General features: G+C 42.4%; 1 protein-coding gene across 4 annotated transcripts in view; it reads right to left on the bottom strand.

Moving 5' to 3' along the window:
- The window catches only part of LOC309506949 (uncharacterized protein), a 34,546-nt gene extending 15,648 nt beyond the window's left edge, over nucleotides 1–18,898 (bottom strand). For 2 of the 4 annotated variants that reach the window (XM_082180981.1, XM_082180983.1), the window contains exons 1-6: nucleotides 18,787–18,898; nucleotides 14,980–15,321; nucleotides 14,307–14,660; nucleotides 13,954–14,055; nucleotides 12,036–12,137; nucleotides 1,274–1,366 (exon numbers count right to left, since the gene is read on the bottom strand). In XM_082180981.1, coding sequence (XP_082037107.1) covers nucleotides 1,274–1,366; nucleotides 12,036–12,137; nucleotides 13,954–14,055; nucleotides 14,307–14,660; nucleotides 14,980–15,321; nucleotides 18,787–18,838 — 1,045 coding nt within the window. In that variant the 5' untranslated portion in view covers nucleotides 18,839–18,898. The remainder of the gene's footprint in view (nucleotides 1–1,273; nucleotides 1,367–12,035; nucleotides 12,138–13,953; nucleotides 14,056–14,306; nucleotides 14,661–14,979; nucleotides 15,322–18,786) is intronic. The other 2 variants (XM_082180982.1, XM_082180984.1) reach the window with 2 other exon arrangements.
- Nucleotides 18,899–20,224: the final 1,326 nt, after the last annotated feature.

The following is a 20,224-nucleotide window of genomic DNA, read 5'->3' as shown; positions in this document are numbered from 1 at the left end:
AGCCTAACGTGATTGGTTGTAGAGAGAACGTGCTACGATTGGTCAGCTCAATGTGGCTGTTATCTGATTGGCTTGAGTAAACAGTGGGTGGAGTCCACTTATTTGTGGATTTGTCTGTATGTCAACGCTAGAAGTGTTACAAAATCTACAGATGCGTGAGAGGATTTAAAAATGCAAAAGAAGAGATTCACAAATGTGTGCAGCGATTTACAAATGCACAGAAAGCAGTTCACAAATAAATGCCAGACATAGTTGTGTGTGTGACATAAAGCACATTTGTAAATATATATATTGTTTTATTTGCAAATCTCATTTTATTTATTTGTGAATTCTTTTTTTTTTTTTTTTGTGAAACTCTTTACATTTATTTGTGGATCTTAATCTATTTATTTTGAATAATGCAACAATTCTGACCCCATACAGGAGATGCATAAAGCTTTGTAAAAAAAAAAAAAAAAAGAAGTCACGTAAATCTGCTTTATAGGTAAAAATGAACTGAATTTATAATTACAAAACATTTAAAAATATAAAGACTGTACAGATACTAGAAATCGTAAAATAATTGAAATAATTGGGAATTGTGTAACAAACAGTACTTTATATTTATCTATTATAACTTTTATGTTGTTTTGGTTACTTGTCTATTTCCTTATAAAGGTCCAGAAATTCAAGTTTTTTTAATCAGGTTTGTGATGTTCTTTTTTAATATGATATCATTACGTTGCTGTATTGCCGCTAGCCAATCACTGCATTGCTGATCATGGTTTCGAGTATCAATATATCTGCAGTTTCCAATTAACTCAAGAACCCGCAGTAATGTCAAACTGGGCTTAATTCAGATATTTGGCTGATGCAGGCTAAATACACATTAATTGCGCAGATATTAACATAAATAAATACAAAATCTCTGTATTACATACATAAAGAAAACACTGGTCACCATAATGTACTTGAATCTAAATCTGTTTATTCTCAATAAGAACTTTTGTAGATGTATGACAGAAATAAAGTCAAACTGGTTAGAATAAGTGCAATAATGTGGAATGGCTGAAGTCAGTTGTAGTTGTTGTCTCTCTTTTTTTTCTGTTCTTGTTGTCTCTTTCCTTCAGTGATTAAGGAAGACTTAAGTATCTCATGAACTTCAATACCGCTTGAGTGTTATTTTAGCACCCTGTAGTGTGGACACATTATGTACACTGGGGATTTTGCTGTGTATAGTTCTAAATCATAATTGATTTGCTGATAAAAAAATAAATAAATTAAAGATCCAAACCTGACATTTTCTCTAAATATGGTGCAACATAAATCAACATCAGAGGCCTCAGAATATAAAGAGCACAGCAAGAGATCGTCTCATACAGACTACCTGCAACACATTCAGATCTTTCAAGAAAAAGATTGGCGTACACATTTTAAATATCCAATGAAAAGTGGTCATGAAAGAATACACTGAGACAAAACAAAAACTCCTTGTTAAATTAACTCTCCTGCGAGTTTATTTGACTCCACACAAGAGTGTTAAAGTGTTAAAATATGAGTGTTAAATTAACACTGAAGCAGAAGTTAATGAGATAATTAAGTGATAATTGAGTGATGATTGGCCATTATTGAAGACACCAGATATTAACAAGCAGAATCACCAAAGGAGAAAAATAAAAAAAAGTTTAGGTCACCGTTGTAGTGATCGTGTTTGTTTTGGTTGGGCTTTTGACCCTTAAGTCGGTATCTTTAGTATTTGTTTGGCCACTGTAGCTAAATTATAACTACTGATGGCAAAATGAGGCTTCCTGAACCACTGAAACCTCACAACCATAGATCATTTAAGAAATGGAAACAGTGTCCCCATAGAATTCAACGGAGAAAAGTGAAGCAAATTAGAAGCACTCACTTCCTGATGGCTGAGTGTACTGCACAGACTCAAACTGAGCTTGACGACGTGGATGTGACGTGAGTAGCCTGTCTGACAGTTGTAAGTCTTCAAGTAGCTGTGCCAAGCGAAATCTGAATCATTCCCTTCTGAATCTTGCAGAGACGGAGAGTGTGAGTAGGAGCTGTCCATGAGCTAGGAGCAGGAGCAACTTTATAATTCTCTATGGGCTTCTCTCTTGACTTTATAGGACTTTATGTCTCCACATCCCCCCGATTGACTGGGAGCTTCTCCTCCTGTCTATACGGTAATTTCCAGAGAGTCGCGTGGTTATGACACAATCGTTAGCCTATTTTTACAAAAACTGCTTCTACGGGGCCATAACGTAAGATACAAGGTAATGGAGCCTTTTATACAGTGTCGTGTTTCTTTAGAAATAAACAATGGACAAATAGAGTCTTCAAACACCTCAGATGTAAAGTTATTCGCTGTCAAAGTGACGCCAAAATGAATGGGAGTCAATGGAATGCTCACAGCAGGTGATGGCTAGGGCTGGGCGATATATCGCATCACATTGTTATGCGCATCTCGTCAGTAAAGCCGGTTCTTTGATAAGTAGTAAATCGCCTTCACCTGCTTTCAGATGGAGCGGCATTAACTACAAAGAGCCGTAGTTAACTGACAAGCTGAGCCATATCGCATTAATATCGCGGACGTATCGCCAGCGATAATTAATGCGATATGGCTCAGCTTGTCAGTTAACTACGGCTCTTTGTACACAGCAAAAACTCCAGTGTTAAATTAACACTCCTGGGAGTGTATATGAGTCCACACTCAAGAGTGTTGAAGTTAATGAGATAATTAAGTGATTAATTGAGTGATGATTGAGCATTATTGAAGACACCTAATCTTAACAAGCAGAATCACTGAAGGAGAAAATCTCAAATTGTAAGCCACCGTTATGGCGATCATTGTTTGCTTTAGTTGGGCTCTTGACCCTTATATTATAAACTTTAGATTTTGTTTGGCTGCTGTATCTGAGTTATAACTGCCAGATGAACAAAGAAAAAAAGTGATCTGATGGTGTTGGTTATATTATGACAATCATCATTTGAACTTTATGTTCTCTTACGAGAGTACTCTCGTGTTGCGTAAGCTAGCTTACGCTACGGCAAAAACCCTTTTCTCGAGAATACTGAAGCCAAAAAATTATCCTTAATTTTTGCATTAGTTTAAAACGCATTGCTGCATAAGCAGACCTAGGCAGAGCGGCTCGCGCGCCTATTGGTTGCTCAGCAGCAACTGCTGCAACCTATCCAGGACCTGCTCGTGACGAAGCACCAATGAGGGCGCGGGCGCCCGTGCACGTCACGTCCCGCCAGAATGGGCGTGGCTACAGGCTATAAAAGCAGGCCCGTGAGGTTGTTCTCTGATTTTTCAACTCTTCAGCGAAGTGGACACTCACCTCGCTGTTCTCCGGAGAAGCTGCGCCGTCGAAGAGCCTTCAGCGGGACGAGCTTCAAGCCGGCCATCTCGCCGCTTCCTCTGCCGTTCCTGCTGCGCTATCCGGCGCCGAATATACTTTTTCATTACCGCGTGTTACGTTACACACGCTTGCATCTAAAAGAGCGAGGCGTTGTTTCAAATGCCTCTTTTCAAAAAGTGCGGCTCCTGCCGAGCCGATCTCAGCGACGGGGGCCGCCACATCCTGTGCGTTTCCTGCCTGGGACAGACACACGCGGACCACGCGCTTTCCCTGGGCGGCTGCCCGGAATGTGAAGTGATGTCTAAGGCGACCCTGCGGGCTCGCCTAGCATCTTTCAGCGTGGATCCCGCCCCTCCGCTTCTCTCTTCTGGGCCGCGCCGTAAAAAGCGCCGTTCACAGAGAACACCGGAGGCATCTGCCGCGAGCGCTTGCATGCCGGATCTCTCCCCGTGTGCATCGCTCTCTGCATCCCCCACCTCTATCACGGCCGGCCAGCCGCCCGCTGTGGATATCGAGTCGGGGGAGATGACGCAGAAGGGGACAGCTGCTCTATCCTGGCTTCTGACTGCGAAGGCTGGTCGGGCTCCATTCCGGACCCCGCCCCTTCTCTTCAGGAATCGAGCGGTGTGCGGTCTACGTTCGACGCCGAGCTTCTTCGCCTGCTTACCAAGGCCGTGGAGGACCTCGGCCTCGATTGGTCGCTTCCTGACGAGCCTGCACCCAGCAGGCTGGACGGTTGCTTTCTGCCAGGCCGCCGCTCGACGCCTCACACGAGGCCTGCCCCCTTTCTTCCGGAGCTCCACGAGGAGCTCACTAAGAGCTGGAAGGCGCCATTTTCTGCCAGGCTGCGTTCTACTGTCTCTTCGACGCTCTCTCTAGTAGACGGCGCGAAAGACAAGGGCTACCTCTGCATTCCTCCGGTCGAGGAACCGGTAGCCACGCACCTCTGCCCGCCTTCCGCCGGATGGCAGTCTCATCCTTCACTGCCTTCCAAAGCCTGCAGGACTACTTCGGCTTTGATCGGTCGCGCCTACACCGCCGCCGGTCAAGCCGCGTCCGCACTTCACACGATGGCCGTGCTTCAGGTGTATCAGGCCGACCTTCTCCGTAAAATGGACTAGGCGGGCCCGAACCCTGAGAATTTTAATGACCTCAGGAGCGCGACCGATTTAGCGCTACGAGCCACTAAGTCCGCTGCTCAGGCCATCGGGAGGAATATGGCGTCTCTCACTGTCACCGAGAGACACTTGTGGTTAACGCTGTCCGACATGAAGGAGTCCGACAGAGCCACTTTCCTCGCCGAGCCCGTGGCGCCATCCGGTCTCTTCGGCCCGGCTGTCAAGGGGTTTTCGGAACGGTACTCTGAGGTTCAGAAAACCTCCCAGGCTATGCGGCATTTCTTGCCGAAGCGCTCCAGTTCCGCTACGGGTCGCTCTAAACAGCCGCCCAACCGGAAATCAGCGCCACAGCCTCCCCCGCCGTCAGCCTCACAGCGCCGTCAGCCGAGGGATTCCCAGCGCTCACGCTCTTCCAGCCGCCACAGACCGCCTCCCCCTCGGGGACCCCGGTCCAAGATTGTGCTGAAGGCAGAGCCCTCAAAGTCTTCCTGACCGCGTTAGGAAGACGAAGATGGTTGAGTCCCGCTGCGGCCGGACCGCCATCAAAATCAGCGGTTCCCTCACAGTTCCCTCAGCAGAGGCGACTGGAGATGTGTATTTCACAGCCAACGAGCCCGTTACACAACACGCTCGCCTGTAACCAAAGGCCGTTTTTACGGCCGCCCAAATAAATCACAGAAAGAGCATTCTGTCTGTTTATCCGGCTCACGCCGATGGTGTTATAAATGTAGGTCATGTGCCCACTCCACAGTGTTCGCGCCTACATACAAACACGGCCGACTCAGTGACTCACACTCATTCACGGCCCATATCCATAAACTCGGCTCACGCCGTGTGTGTTTTGAATGTGGGAAAGGTGCCCGCTGTACAGCGCTCATCCCTACACACAAACACGGGCTGCTCTGTGATAAGCACTCATTCAGAGCCCCCGTCAATAAACACAAAACGTGTCCCGTGTGTAAATCACCCTCTACCAGACACGAGCTGTGTTATGTGTGTGCGAAGCGCGCGCGCCTCCATGAGCGCGCGCTCTCTCTCAGGCGCTGTGAGATATGTGCCACACACACACAGCGACAACAGCCCGCGCGTTATTCTCCCTCTAGCTTTTCACATAAAGGCATGGAGGGAGCTGCCGGGCGTGTCAGAATGGGTACTGAACACGGTAGAACGAGGCTATTCACTACAGTTCGCTCGCAGACCCCCTCGCTTTCGAGCCAGGGTCGAAACCACGGTGAACAACGAAGTAGCACACCTACTTCGCGCCGAGATTGCGAAACTGTTAGAGAAACGAGCCGTAGAAGCCGTCCCTCACACACGGAGCGAGGCAGGTTTTTACAGCAGATATTTCCTCGTTCCAAAGAAGGGTGGCGGTCTCAGACCCATCCTAGATCTCAGACGGCTGAACAGAGCCCTTATGCAGAGATCGTTCAAAATGCTCACGACCAGTCAGATTCTCGCGCAAATTCGCCCGAGGGACTGGTTTATCTCTGTGGATCTGAAAGACGCATATTTTCAGATTCAAATAGCGCCCCATCACAGGCCTTTCTTGCGATTCGCCTTCGAGGGGCTGAGCTATCAGTACACCGTCCTGCCGTTCGGTCTGTCCTTAGCACCCCGTACATTCACGAAGTGCATGGATGCAGCGCTCGCTCCCCTGAGACAACGGGGGATGCGAATACTGAACTATCTGGACGACTGGCTTATTCTAGCCCAGTCAGAGTCAGAGTTAATAGCGCACAGGGCTCTATTACTCGACCATTTACGGGATTTGGGTCTCCAAATCAACTGGACCAAGAGTTTACTGTCTCCCAGCCAGAGAATCTCTTTTCTGGGAACAGACTTAGACTCTGTGTCAATGACAGCGCGGCTGACGTCACAGCGCGCGCTGCAGATTCAGCGCTCAGCTGCAGCTTTCAGGACCGGCAGCATTTTTCCTCTCAAACGTTTTCAGAGGATGCTGGGTCTTATGGCTTCGGCCTCGGCAGTGCTTCAGCTGGGCTTGCTTTTCATGCGCCCGCTGCAGCACTGGCTGAAGACGCGGGTCCCGCTGCGAGCATGGTCCGCTGGCCGCGTTCGCCTCAGGGTAACTCAGAACTGTGTCACAGCACTGAATCCCTGGAAGGCGGCAGACTGGTATCAGTCAGGAGTGGATCTGGGCATGGCTTCGAGACGAAAAGTAATCTCGACAGACGCATCCAACTCAGGTTGGGGCGCCCTCTACGAGGGCAGACCAGTGTTTGGTCTGTGGGCAGCCTCAGAAAGGCGCCTACACATAAACTGTCTGGAGATGAAAGCGGTCGAAAATGCCTTGAGATACTTTCTCCCCCTCCTCAAAGGCCACAACGTTTTGGTCCGCACGGACAACATGTCAGTGGTGTCATACATCAACCGCCAGGGCGGTCTCAGGTCACGGAGCCTTCACAAGCTGGCGGAACGCCTCCTCTTGTGGGCCCATCACAACCTGCGCTCACTGAGAGCATCACATGTCCCGGGCTCCCAAAATGTGGGCCCAGACATGCTATCCAGGGACAACGTTCCCCCCGGGGAATGGTCCCTGCACCCTCAGATAGCCCAGTTACTATGGGACATCTTCGGCAGAGCGGAGGTCGACCTCTTTGCGTCGACGGAGAACGCGCACTGCCCAGTATTCTTCACGAAACAGAGAGATGCGCTGGCCCACGACTGGCCCAGCCGTCCGCTCTATGCGTTTCCCCCGATCGCGATGTTACCACAGGTAATCAAGCGCATCAGGGAGAGCAAATGCTCTGTGCTCCTCGTGGCGCCGCTCTGGAGGAATCAAGTGTGGTTCTCAGAGCTGATGCAACTGATGAGCACGACCCCGTGGCCGATTCCGGTGAGGAAAGATCTCCTCTCCCAGGCCAGGGGCGCGATCTGGCACCCGCGCCCCGACTTATGGGCCCTGCATGCATGGGCCATCAACGGGTACCCGCTGACCTCCCAGCGGCAGTGTTGAACACAATTACTCAGGCTAGAGCACCCTCTACTAGAAGGCTCTACGCCTCTAAATGGTCAGTGTTTTCCGGCTGGTGCTCGGCCCGAAACTTAGACCCACAGCGCTGCAGCATTGCAGAGGTTCTCTCCTTTCTGCAAGAGCTTTTGGACGAGGGCAGGTCCCCCTCCACGCTCAAAGTGTATGTGGCGGCCATTGCGGCGTTTACAAAACCTTTGCATGGCCGGTCACTGGGTAGAGACGACCTCATCGTTAGGTTCCTAAGAGGAGCTAGGAGGTTAAATCCTCCTCAGCCCCCTCTGGTTCCAGCCTGGGACCTCTCCTTGGTCCTGGAAGCCATGAAGGGCGAACCCTTTGAACCCCTCCAGTCCGTGGATTTGCGGTATCTTTCACTGAAGACCGCTTTTCTCATGGCTCTCGCTTCAGTTAAGCGAGTGGGTGACCTTCACGCGCTCTCTGTGAGTGCTTCGTGCTTGGAGTTTGGGCCTAATGACTCTAAAGTCATCCTTAAACCGAGGCACGGTTATGTCCCCAAAGTGCTTTCCACTCCGTTCAGATCACAGATCATTTCACTGTCAGCTCTTCCGAGATCTGAGGGTGAGGACGATGTGAATTTTCTCTGCCCCGTCAGGGCGCTGAGAATATATGTCGAACGGTCTGATGCTTTCAGGCAGTCAGAGCAGCTCTTCGTTTCGTTCGGTGGCCGCACTAAGGGCTTAGCCACATCGAAACAGAGCCTGTCCAGATGGATAGTTGACGCTATCGCTATGGCTTATAGGTCTAAGAACCTTCATTGCCCTCTGGGCGTCAGAGCGCACTCCCCCAGAGGCATGGCCTCGTCGTGGGCGTGGTCTCGCGGAGTCTCGCTCCAGGTCCTGGATAGGTTGCAGCAGTTGCTGCTGAGCAACCAATAGGCGCGCGAGCCGCTCTGCCTAGGTCTGCTTATGCAGCAATGCGTTTTAAACTAATGCAAAAATTAAGGATAATTTTTTGGCTTCAGTATTCTCGAGAAAAGGGTTTTTGCCGTAGCGTAAGCTAGCTTACGCAACACTCGTTCCCTCATCTAGAGAGAACCGAGGTTACGTTAGTAACCGAGAGCGTTTTTGATTTATGTTGTTGGTTACAGCATAACTGTGATTCTGCATAAATATCCAGAATTTTAGATATAATATAAAGGATTTCTTAAAAGTTTTTTTAAAAAAAATATTTATTTTAGGCACACACAGACGTCAAGATTCAGTCAATGCATCTCAACAATGGTGACGAGCAGAATATTCAATTAGGAAAAGTAAATTACATAGACAATTCAGATCATAATTTATTCATACCGCAATGCATGATGGGAGCCATAAATGAGTTGTGATTGGTGGCAGCCACTGCAAAATGCTTTTTTATTGTCACCATTGTTGAGATTCACAGGCTGATTATTGATGTCTGTGTTTCTAAATAAATTCATTTGAATGTGTTTTGATCAGAACAATGTTTATTAAATATTTTGGATTATAAGAAAAATACTGATAATCATATGCTGTAGAATCACAAATCTGCTGTTAACAAGTTAAACCAAACTATCTCAATAAGTTTCATTTTTCAGATCACAGCATGATTATGTCAAAACATAACCAACACTATCAGATCACACTTTTCTTTGTTCATTTGACTGTTATAAATCAATAACAGCAGACAAACAAAATTTAAAGATAATGTATAAGGGTCAAGCGCCCAACTAAAGCAAACAATGATCGCCATAACGGTGGTTTACAATTTGTGATTTTCTCCTTCAGTGATTCTGCTTGTTAACATCAGGTGTCTTCAATAATGCTCAATCATCACTAAATGAATCACTTAATTATCTCATTAACTTTAACACTCTTGAGTGTTAATTTAACACTCATATTTTAACACTTTACACTCTTGAGTGTGGACTCATATACACTCCCAGGAGTGTTAATTTAACACTGGAGTTTTTGCTGTGTAGTAAATGCCGCTCCATCTGAAAGCAGGTGATGGCGATTTACTACTAATCAAGGAACCGGCTTTCCTGAAGAGATGCGCCTAACAAAGTCATGCAATATAAATCGCCCAGCCCTAGTGATGGCTTGTTAGCCAATGGCGGCCCCCGGGGGTGGTACGCTTTTCGGCTGCTGGATTGACCCCCTGCTCGCAGCCCATTGCTTCACCCAAAGGTTCATTACTCGAAGCTTCATTCAGCATTGCTCACTAGTGACACTGTGCAAAGAAATAGCAGACAAATTAATTAATTTTGAGCCAATGACCTGAGCAGACATTTGTCCATTGCCTGGGTATAAAATAAAATATGTATCTTTCTCAGTCTGAATTTACTTGTGCAGAGACAACTGTCACACACACAATTAATTAATTAATCATAAATTGTTTGGATAGTGACAGTATGAACAGCAAAAGTGACACTGTGTTGAGTGCAGTGCTTATGGTGGAGGGAGTGTAATAAAGTAAACTGCAACAGAATAGTCTGGGGTGGGAAAAGTTAAGAATTGTTTCTGGGGGGTTTTGTGCAGTGAACTGTTACTAGTTTTAGTGCAGTGTTGTGCTTATGGGACTGGGGAATTTTTTCAAGTGTGTTGGGGTTTAGACGATTCCTGTTCTTGGACAAAACCTCTCCAGCCACAGAGGATGCAGGGGAACATAAAAAATGCCAGTGCCAGCTGGTATAAATGAGGACACTGATGCTTCTGTTGAGGCCAGACAGGGGAGGATTTCCTCTTTCTTGCTGGCTCCATTACCAGGAAAAAGGAAGAGGTCACAAAAAGCAAACTAATCAAAAAGGGCAATTGAAATCAAAAAGCAGTCCAGTCCAGATCCAAAAATCCAAAGCAATCCAAATAATCCTATCTAATTAATATAACAAGACTATAATATAGCTAGGCTTACTATAATTAATAATAACAATATACTATAACTATTCTAACCTGATATAATGTAATAAGATACAGCCCTAACACATATATGACACAATAACGACAATGACAATGGGAGTTATCTAACTCTCTGACTCTCTGATACTACTAGAACTGCTTCTCCTACTCCTGACAACACCCACAAGGTGGTGCGAGTTTCGAACCCCCTGCATCCGGAAGCGAAACTCAGACCAAACCGATGACGTATCCACACAATCCGAGGCCTTGTTTGTCATTAGTCACGTGATTTTCACGTTAACAACACAAGCCTCGAATCGCGGCTTCATCTGGCACGCCCATTTTTTCTCGACACAAGCTCCGACGCCTCGGTTCAAATGTCACATCACTAATTATAACAACCTTACACAATCTCACGGCAATTCGTACAAATTTATTCGGCCTCACTTGTATGACTTTGTACAATTTTTGTTAAAATGTACTTATTGATCGAGTTGACCAATTCATATGAATTCATATGAATGAACTACCCCTAACCCCATCCTTCAACCTAACCATCATCGGGGTTTAGAAAAATCGTACAAATTCATATGAATCAGTCACAATTTACTCACTTGTATGAATTGGTCGTGAGATAGCGATGAACAAAGAAAAAAGGTGATCTGATGTTGTTGGTTGTGTTTTATCACAATCATCATTTGACCTGAATCATCTCATTTAGAGCCTGACCTCTGATTTATATTTATATTGTTGATTACAGCATCACTGTTATTCTAGAGTATAAGATCAAGCTTTTTCAAAATAATCCAGAGATTTTCTTAAAAGTTGAAAGATTAAAAAACAAAACAATTATTTTTTTAATTTAGGCACACACAGACATCAAGAATCAGCGTATGAATCTCGGCAATGGAGACAAAGAGCATAACCAGATACACAGATCAACTCTGAACCTTAGAAAACAAGCTGCTAAAAAGTCACATAAAAACAGCAGAAATTAAAGAAAATATTAAGAATAAAGGAAATTACTAAAACATTGCAGATCCTAATTTATTCATACCGCAATGCATGATGGGAGCCATGAATGAGTTTTGACTTGTGGCAGCCAGAATGCACTGCAACATGCTTTATTATTGTCACCATTGAGATTCACAGGCTGATTCGTGATGTCTGTGTGTCTAAACAAACAAATTAATCGAAGTTTTCATATCAGAACAACTTTTAAGAGATCTTTTGGATTACATTGAAATTGCTTTGAAAGGACAGTGCTGCAATAATCAAAAAAGTAAACCTAACTTGGAAATTAGGCTCTAAATGAGTTCAGTGATTCAGGTCAAATAATGATTACATCAAAACATAACCAACACCATCAGATCACCTTTTCTCTTTGTTCATCTGGCTGTTATAAATGAGTTACAGCAGCCAAACAAAATCTAAAGTTAAAAAGGTAAGGGTCAAGAGCCCAACTAAATCAAACACTGATCACCATAATGGCAAAATTTGTGATTTTCACCTTCAGTGATTCTGCTTGTTAACATCATGTGTCTTCAATAATGATCAATCATCACACAACTAATCACTTCATTATCTCATTAACTTTAACACTGGAGTTTTTTCTGTGAGCAGATCTGAACCATCATACATTCAAGTAGTTAAAATCATATTTAAAATGTGAATGAGAAACTATTGTGTATGCATTCACCTTCTGTGAGCCCCCAGAGAACAAAAGCCACAAACATCATAATATTAGGAAGAAACACGTGAAGAAACCCAAGAGTCCTGACACGTTTGGTTGCAGCGGGGTCTGAATATAAAATACAGAAAGTTAGTGAAGGAGTAAAACAGAACTTGTCTGAATACAGAACTTGTGGTTACACTTTATTTTAAGGTGTCATTGTTGGAGTGTAATTATATATTTAGTAATATTGATTAACAACATGAACTTACTATTCACTGTTTAAAAAAATTGCCATGAATTTACAGGATTAAAGAGTAGCTATTGGTTTACAGTAAATTATTCAAAAATGTACTATGAAATCAATGTATGCTGGGTAATTTTCTTACAAATGACTGCATCAACAGCAGAATGATGCTGACGTCACAGAAACGTACAGCTCTTTATTTACAGTGAATTCACATTATGGTGTTGCCTTTAACCATGCCAGTGTATAAATGGAATTATTTACCACTGTAATTGTTTTGAAGTCACCATAATGGTGATTTGTGTTCCATTTGCTTGTGATCTTGGACCCTCTTTATCAGGCCTATTCAACTGGCGGCCCACGGGCCAAATCATCTCCATCCGGCCCGACGACACCAACCTTCCTCCTCCTTTTTCACTGGCGGTGCGGCTAATTTAATTAGTTTGATACTCACTCCAATTGACCTGAGCAACGTTTTACGTGCAAATATTTCAGCAGTTATTATATGTGTCCCGTATTTCTGTCGACTGAACCAGCGATACCAATCATTCGTAAATTTGTATTATTCTTTTGGTTCGATCCTTTCTAAACGCGCTTGCACAATCGTCTAAAATTATTAGGATTTATTCAGACTGCTCGGTCACTGAATCATCTGAAGCTGTTTCTCTGTCAGTACAGTAACAACAAATAGTGCTGTTTTCAGTGGTTTCACTAGTTGTTTCAGCACGGCCCAGCATGGAGTTGCATTTACTCCCAGTCTATTCCCACACTATTATTAAACAGCGTTCCGACAACCAGTGGGAAGCGTTTCAATTCGACAGACACCTCTCGGTTACAAACCACAAATCACTCGATGATTTAACTACTGTAGTATTAAATCGGATGAAACAGCCTCAACATTACCAACAAGACTGATGAGAAAAGCAGGAGAAACATTGTGTCATGAATGAAATTAGAAGACTTTAAATACCCTAATCACCACCCTTACAAACATCAACGATGACTGTACTGTAGTAATTTACCATGGGTTGGGCAGAAATGTGTAATATTTATATTGAATACTATGTTATAGTGATTAGCATTAGATTTATTAGGTGGATAGATGAATATATAATTAATTTTTGTTATGAAATTATGTCAGTTTCTTTGTAAAGGTGCATATAGTCATGTGTTTAGGCATTCTTTATACAGTGGGAGTGAGAAGCCTGTGGTTATCAAGTCTCACTGTCAGGATATTTTCATTTAAGCATAACAATTATAAATACAATAAATATTATTTCTCACCAGCTATGAGTTTGTATGATTAATTTATTTGTTCCAAGGAAAATAGTTGTACACAGCTGTGAATTATCACGTTTTTATTTATTATCTGGTCTAATATATCAGCATAATGTTGGAAACCACATGTCCAAGTAAATACCATACTTTTTTAGCCTTACTAAAACTTATGTTTCAATTAATAAGCTAAACCTCCAAACCAACCCACCGGCCCACCTCAACTTTTCGATTTGATAATGTGGCCCTTGAATGAAGCTTGTTGAATAGCCCTCCTGAGCTTTATGTGATCATTATAAATGGTTTAATAGTTGATTTATATAGGCTAATCAAAGCTAAATAAAAGGCTCTGTGTGTGGACTGTAAACCTGTTCTTGACCCTCTTATTTGTTACAGTAAAAAACATATACCATTTGAACCAACCTGTATTTTGTAATCTGTAGTAGATTATGATGCAGAGCAGAAGTGAAGATCCAGATGCAGAGATACAGAGAATCAACACCATTGTGTGTGAATTAGAGAAACCTGAAAAATAGTAATATTTACAGACAAACACACAGGCATTAAAAATGATATGCCAGTAAACAATACGTTTATTTAAGAAATTTTGTTGCCATTGAAACGCCTTACAACTAATCATGTATTTAAGTACCAAAAAGGAAGAAAAAAATCCAAAGCACTCAAGTAAGATATAACATTAATAATAATTTAAAGCTGTTTTCTTCTACCATTATTTTTGTGACAGATTTGTATGTTTTTGCCTGTATGCTACTCACTAGGTCTTAATATCACAGTTGTATTGGCTGAAAGTACTCCAGCAAACAGATGACATATGTAAACTCCTTTGTCCTCAGTTCTGACACTCTTCAGTCTGAGAGAGAAGTTTCCTTTGGGGATTTCATCAGAGAAGAACTCAACTCTGTCTCTGAATCGCTCATCTGATGAATCTGGAAAAGTCTCGTTGTTCAGATAGAGCAGAACCAGAATATCTTCATCTTCATCTGTTTTCCTCCATGAAACCTCTTCAATGTGTTCAGGTTTGATGTGAGAGTCTACAGAGCAGTTCAGAGTGACGTCCTCACCCACAGGCGCAGATATGGAGTGACTCGATCCTGATACTAGCAAACGATCTGGGGAAAAAAACATGAAATATTACAGTTTTACAAGTTTGTTTGCCCATTTAATCTTTAGGCTATTAAACTTATTTGGCTTGCTGTCTGCTGCTCGAAGACGCAGCTTCAACTTGAGCTTAGATACACCCCCCAGTGGGACTACTAATACTTGGAAGATGAGTATGGTAGCAAAATGCCTAAATGGTGAAGTTGGGGAGGTGGAGCAAGGTGAGCAGCTGCTCAATTGAGAGATTAGATAGGTTAATTCTTCCTGAAATTACGTTTAGGTACTCTCAGTGTATTCTTTTGAAATATTTTAAATGGAGTTCATTCTCACCAACATCTTTTATTTGAACCACAGTCTCTCCAGAATCCTGCAGACTGTAAACTTTACATGTGTAATTTCCTCCATCTTCAGCTCTCAGCTTGTCCAGACGGAGGGAGAAGTTTCCATGTTGAATCTGATCAGTAAAAAAATGAGCTCTATCACGATAATCCTGCTGCTGGACCTCTGGTCGCTCACCATACTGATACAGATGAACCAGAGTCTCTGAGTCTGTTCTTCTCCATTGCACCTCCAGATCATCCAATGGTAAAGGTTCATCAACATAACAGGGCAAAACCACTGAAGATCCCAGAGGAGCAACCAGAGGACCAGAGGGACCGTGCACAGTGAATCCTGAAACAAACGGAAATGAATTAATAATGCATTTAATACCTTAAAGGTGCTTAAATAAAAAAATCCCCAAAAATTAAACGTGATTAGTTTTTCCTTATTATTGTTCTTGCTAAAAATTAAATGTCTGCTTTTATATATATTCAAACAAATTGTGGTTATGAGAGTTCAGCAGAGCTACTTTCAATTTTGTTTAAGGAAAAATAAAAAATGTTTCCTGGTTACCTAATCTGGTCATGTAACCAGGAAATACCCTGGAAAAAAAAGGCATCACTGTAAAACCAGATAAATGTGTGTAACATTAGCCCACTGGCAGGCGAGTTGAGGAACCCATGTGCCGTTTATTGAAATAATAAAAAAATAAAAACAAAAATAAACAAGATAACATTCTTTTATCATCCGATGATAGCTGCCGTCGGCAAATTTTTTTTGATCATATTCAGTGTAATCGACACTATAATCCGACAGAACAACATAAATAAGGTGGTTTTAGAAAAAAACCCGAGCTTCTAACTCCACCTGGAGCTTGTTATTTGTTTTGCAAAAATCCAGCGCTCCCGCTTCATCAGGTCCAATCAGCGCAGGGGGGTGTGAGATCTGACTGTCAATCACAGGTCGTGCACACGCCACAGATCCCCCCTCACTCGCGCACGTTAATATCACATGCACACGCCACGCCTGAAGTTCACCTGGAGATTGCATCACTGCAACGTTTTATGTGATGGGAATAGGTCTAAATACTTAAAAAACTTCTCACGATTCGTTAATCTCAATAGCTGTAATAGTAAAAACGTATAATAGCTGTAATAGTAAATGTTTTCGAGAGAGTTTCACATGTAATGCTAAATATTTCATATGCAAGCATGTCAGCCAATCACAGCAGAGGGCGTTTACACTGAAGTCTCACAGCAGCCAATCACAGCAGTGGGCGTTTACACTGAAGTCTCACAGCAGACACGCCCCTGCAAACAGAGAATTCAGAGGCTAAAATCAGGCTAGGAAATATGCCTTTTATTTTTAAATTATAACAACTTTTGATCTAAAAAACATACTAACATTATAAGGGCACCCCAGGAAACATTCTAAAATAATAAAGTAATCCATGCAATGACCTTTAAAGAGTTTCTGTTGAGTTTTGTGGGTCACCATTGTGCTGAAGAGTAGAGCCTGTGCTTCAGTTCTGGATGAGCAAAGAAAACTCTGCTATTATGCTGCAAGTTGTTTTATTTAACAGGCAGTGATTGTGTACTTGTTGATGCATTGATGATCTATTTTGTTAAGGTCTTAAACTCATTCATGTGTGCTGTTGTTAACTAACGCTTATCTGCGAGAGGATTGAGTTAAATTGATGTTTTGTTAACTCATTTAAATTAATGACATGTTTTACTCAATGAAATAAGATCACAGTATAAATATGAAATGGCAATTGATCAATTTAAGATAGAATCATTTTACAACATCATGACATCTTGACGTCAAATAAATGTTGAATTGACATCAAATACCAACAAACAAAGCATGACATCAAAATAACATCAAAATGACATCAGCAGAGGTCAAAATTTTGACATCAAATTGACATCGACACTTTGACGTCAATATGACTTTCATTTTTGACCTATTTCGTGACGTAATTTTGACATCATTGTTTGATGTCACATTGATGTTAAATTGACATCAAATGCCCACTGGGAAGCGTGATGGCGGAGAGAAAATCTACTAACAAGCTTCCAATTCCTCGGTTATTGCTATCTATGGATAGATTAGCCAGGGCAGCCTACCTCCGAGTCCATGGTGTTGATAGATGCTAGGGTGCTCGCTGGTAGTGGGGAGGGGCATGAGAGTTGTAAACATTCAAAATTTTGGCTAATCGACCCAATCTGCCAGACTTGCCGACGGCAGCTTTAAGGCTATGGCTGGAAGTCAGTTTATTAATAATAATAATAATACGATTTATTTATATAGCTGAGTTACATACACTCAGACATACACTACATACAGCATACATTCTTTTGAAACAAAGAAACCAATTAAAATAAGACACAGGAACAGGGAAGCACATAACAAAACAGGAAACAGACTAATTTACAAAAAAAGAGCTATGAAAACATGAACCTAAATAAAACCAAAAATAGACGTGACAATGTGAGATTACAGAAACAGATGAATTTAAGAAAAGGTGGATGAGTACCATTATAAAGGACTACAAAAATTATAACAGAAAAAAATATATCAGAAAAAAAATTTGTGGATAAAAATATCATTGTTATCTCTTTTAATTAGGCTAAATAAACAAATAAAACATTTAAAACATATAACAAACATTTAACATGGAACGAGTAAAACAGGAGAGATTCATCAAATATTTACTGATTATAATACCGTAAAACTTCAAATAATAGCCGAGTCCCAAATAGACGCCTGTCTCTTTTAAACGCCTGGTGTGACGACAGGTTTGGGTAAATAAAGGCCGGTCTCAAATAGAGGCCTGGTCTGTTTTTTAGTATCGGGTTATACATGATATTCTAAAACCAGTCAGATCGTCTGTTCTATGTTTTGATTAGATTTCACGTGACAGACGCAACCGTTCATGAACGACTCATCACTATTCGCGCGCACGCGCGCGTGTGTGTATGTGTGTGAGGGAGAAAGAGGAGATAATATATTTCATTAACTTCGGGATGTTATCCTTAGGTATGTGGCCTGACTAGCTTCAGCGAGGATCACCTTATCCATTGTTTCAAAGAGGGAGAGCCGTGCGCATCTGGGCGGGAGCTGTTAGTGCAAGCAAGGCAGGCAGAGTTAGCGGAGGCCGGAGAGGGAGAAGTGGAGGAGAGCGACGTGGAGGAGGAATTCGCCAATGAACTTGTAATTGAGGATCGCGGGGATGATGATAGTGATGAATAGAGTAATTTTCTATCACATGATTGCAGTTGTTTTACAGGGTAGCCTTCATTCTTTCTTGTTGATGTGTTTCGGCAACAAGTTCATATGCTCGATGGATTTTAGTGGTAACTTGTGTTCTGCCCATTGCTGTCACATCGTTTCGTTTTTTATGTTTTTTTTTTATGCTGCTAATAGCCAAAGACATTTCTTACATTAAATTATTTGTTACACACATTCGAATTACTTATAAATAAAACATAATATAATGTGTTAACCTCCTACTGTCATGCTTGAATATCTCAACACTAAATTAAAGGCCTGTCTCTTATAGACGCCTGTCTCAAATACAAGCCGGTGCAGTTCGGCGATTTGGGTAAATAGAAGCCCGGGCTATTATTTGAAGTTTTACGGTATAACAAGACAGATGACACAAACCAAAACTTGACATTTTTCACTCAAAATATGACTCCAATGTAACATAAATTCAGTCTCTTGTGTTTAAACTGCATGTTTCCAGATATTTCAAATTGACAATTAATTATGTGCCCTTTTCATAATTATCATAAAGAATACTTTACATACCGTCAGATATAACTGGAATTACAGCCACAAAAGCAAACATAAGCAGGTCCATGTTCAGCTCAAAATATTGGTTTGTATATGTAAGCTCTGTAATGAGTGAGCAGGAACATGAAGACAATATTTTGGAATCGGTTTCACTTTCTTCCTTAGAGAACAATCTGATGAACTGCAGCTAATCCAGAAAAACCAGTTCTGACTAAGATGGGGGGGGGTGTACTTTTTTTTTTTTAGACCGGTTCTCTATCCTGATCAGTTGTTACTGTTATTATATCTGTTTTGTTTTTTTTACCGTTTGGCCAACCCACTCTTTTTGCCTAACCATTCCATTCCGTGCCAATTCATTTTAGCTAATACAGGTATGGCATATATTTTCCATTGAAAGACTGCAGCCAGATTATAATGCTTTCCGGCCAATCGTCAACCGAACCGGCTCTACTCTTTAGCACAATGGTAATCCCAAAAACTCAGACATACCAGAAAAAACTTTTAAATTCCAAAATAATAGAACATTAAACACTAACAGATCTCCCCCTGTCGTATTCTCTAGTTGATTGAGTGAGAAAATAGCACACAAACACCTGTGGACTCTTTATCTAGCCTTGCATTTATTCCCTAGCCCAACAACGCCCCCTCATGGGCAGAAACAGTATTCAGGCTTCAAACCATGTAAAACATTGTTATGTAGTTTCACTCAACAATGAAGACATATAGCGGTGAGTCGTTGACATCTTATAAGAGACATCGCTTAGAACACATCTTTTAGGTCTTGCAACTGGCCTCCCTGATCTGGTTCTATTTACTTTTCCTTTTGGACTGACAGAATATGTTTGAAGTACCAGTGCATTTTGTGTCTCTGTATCACAATCACTCTCCTTGACATCATTAGGAATGAGGAAATGGTGGTTCCTACAAACAGTTCCATGAGGAACATCCATCTGGTAAGAACGTGGTGATGGATGTTCCTCAACCACAGTTCCCGACACCTTCTGATCCGTGACCCACACCTGATCGCCAGGTGAGAGCTTGTTCAGGTCATGCACTCAGTGACGTTTGTTGAAATATCTCATGTCTGCACTTTTTTTCTCTCTCTCCCAAACACTTATGGTGGCGCTATCAGGTAACAAAGGGTCGAGTAGCCTAGGGAGGGTTGGTACCGTAATACGAAGACGGCGTCCCATTAGCAGCTGGGCAGGGCTGTACCCATTGTGAAGAGGAGGGTCCGAAATTAACTTTTTGGCTCACTTGCCACGGGGACTGGTAGATGAAAAAATCCACCAGCCAAGCATATTTTTTACCGACCAAAATAATAAACAGCCTTTTTTTTTTTTTGTCACATATACATTAATTTCAGTACTTTTAATGGAGATAATAAGGTAGGCCTATTATGTTGAATACAAACATAAAAAATTGTCCAGAGCAAAATTTGAAATGTATAAAA

This window comes from Leuciscus leuciscus (assembly GCF_965113295.1).
Source record: "Leuciscus leuciscus genome assembly, chromosome: 1".
NCBI classification, from domain to species: Eukaryota; Metazoa; Chordata; class Actinopteri; order Cypriniformes; family Leuciscidae; genus Leuciscus; species Leuciscus leuciscus.
Note: the sequence above shows the minus strand (reverse complement) of the source record. Positions and strands in the feature narration are given on the sequence as shown.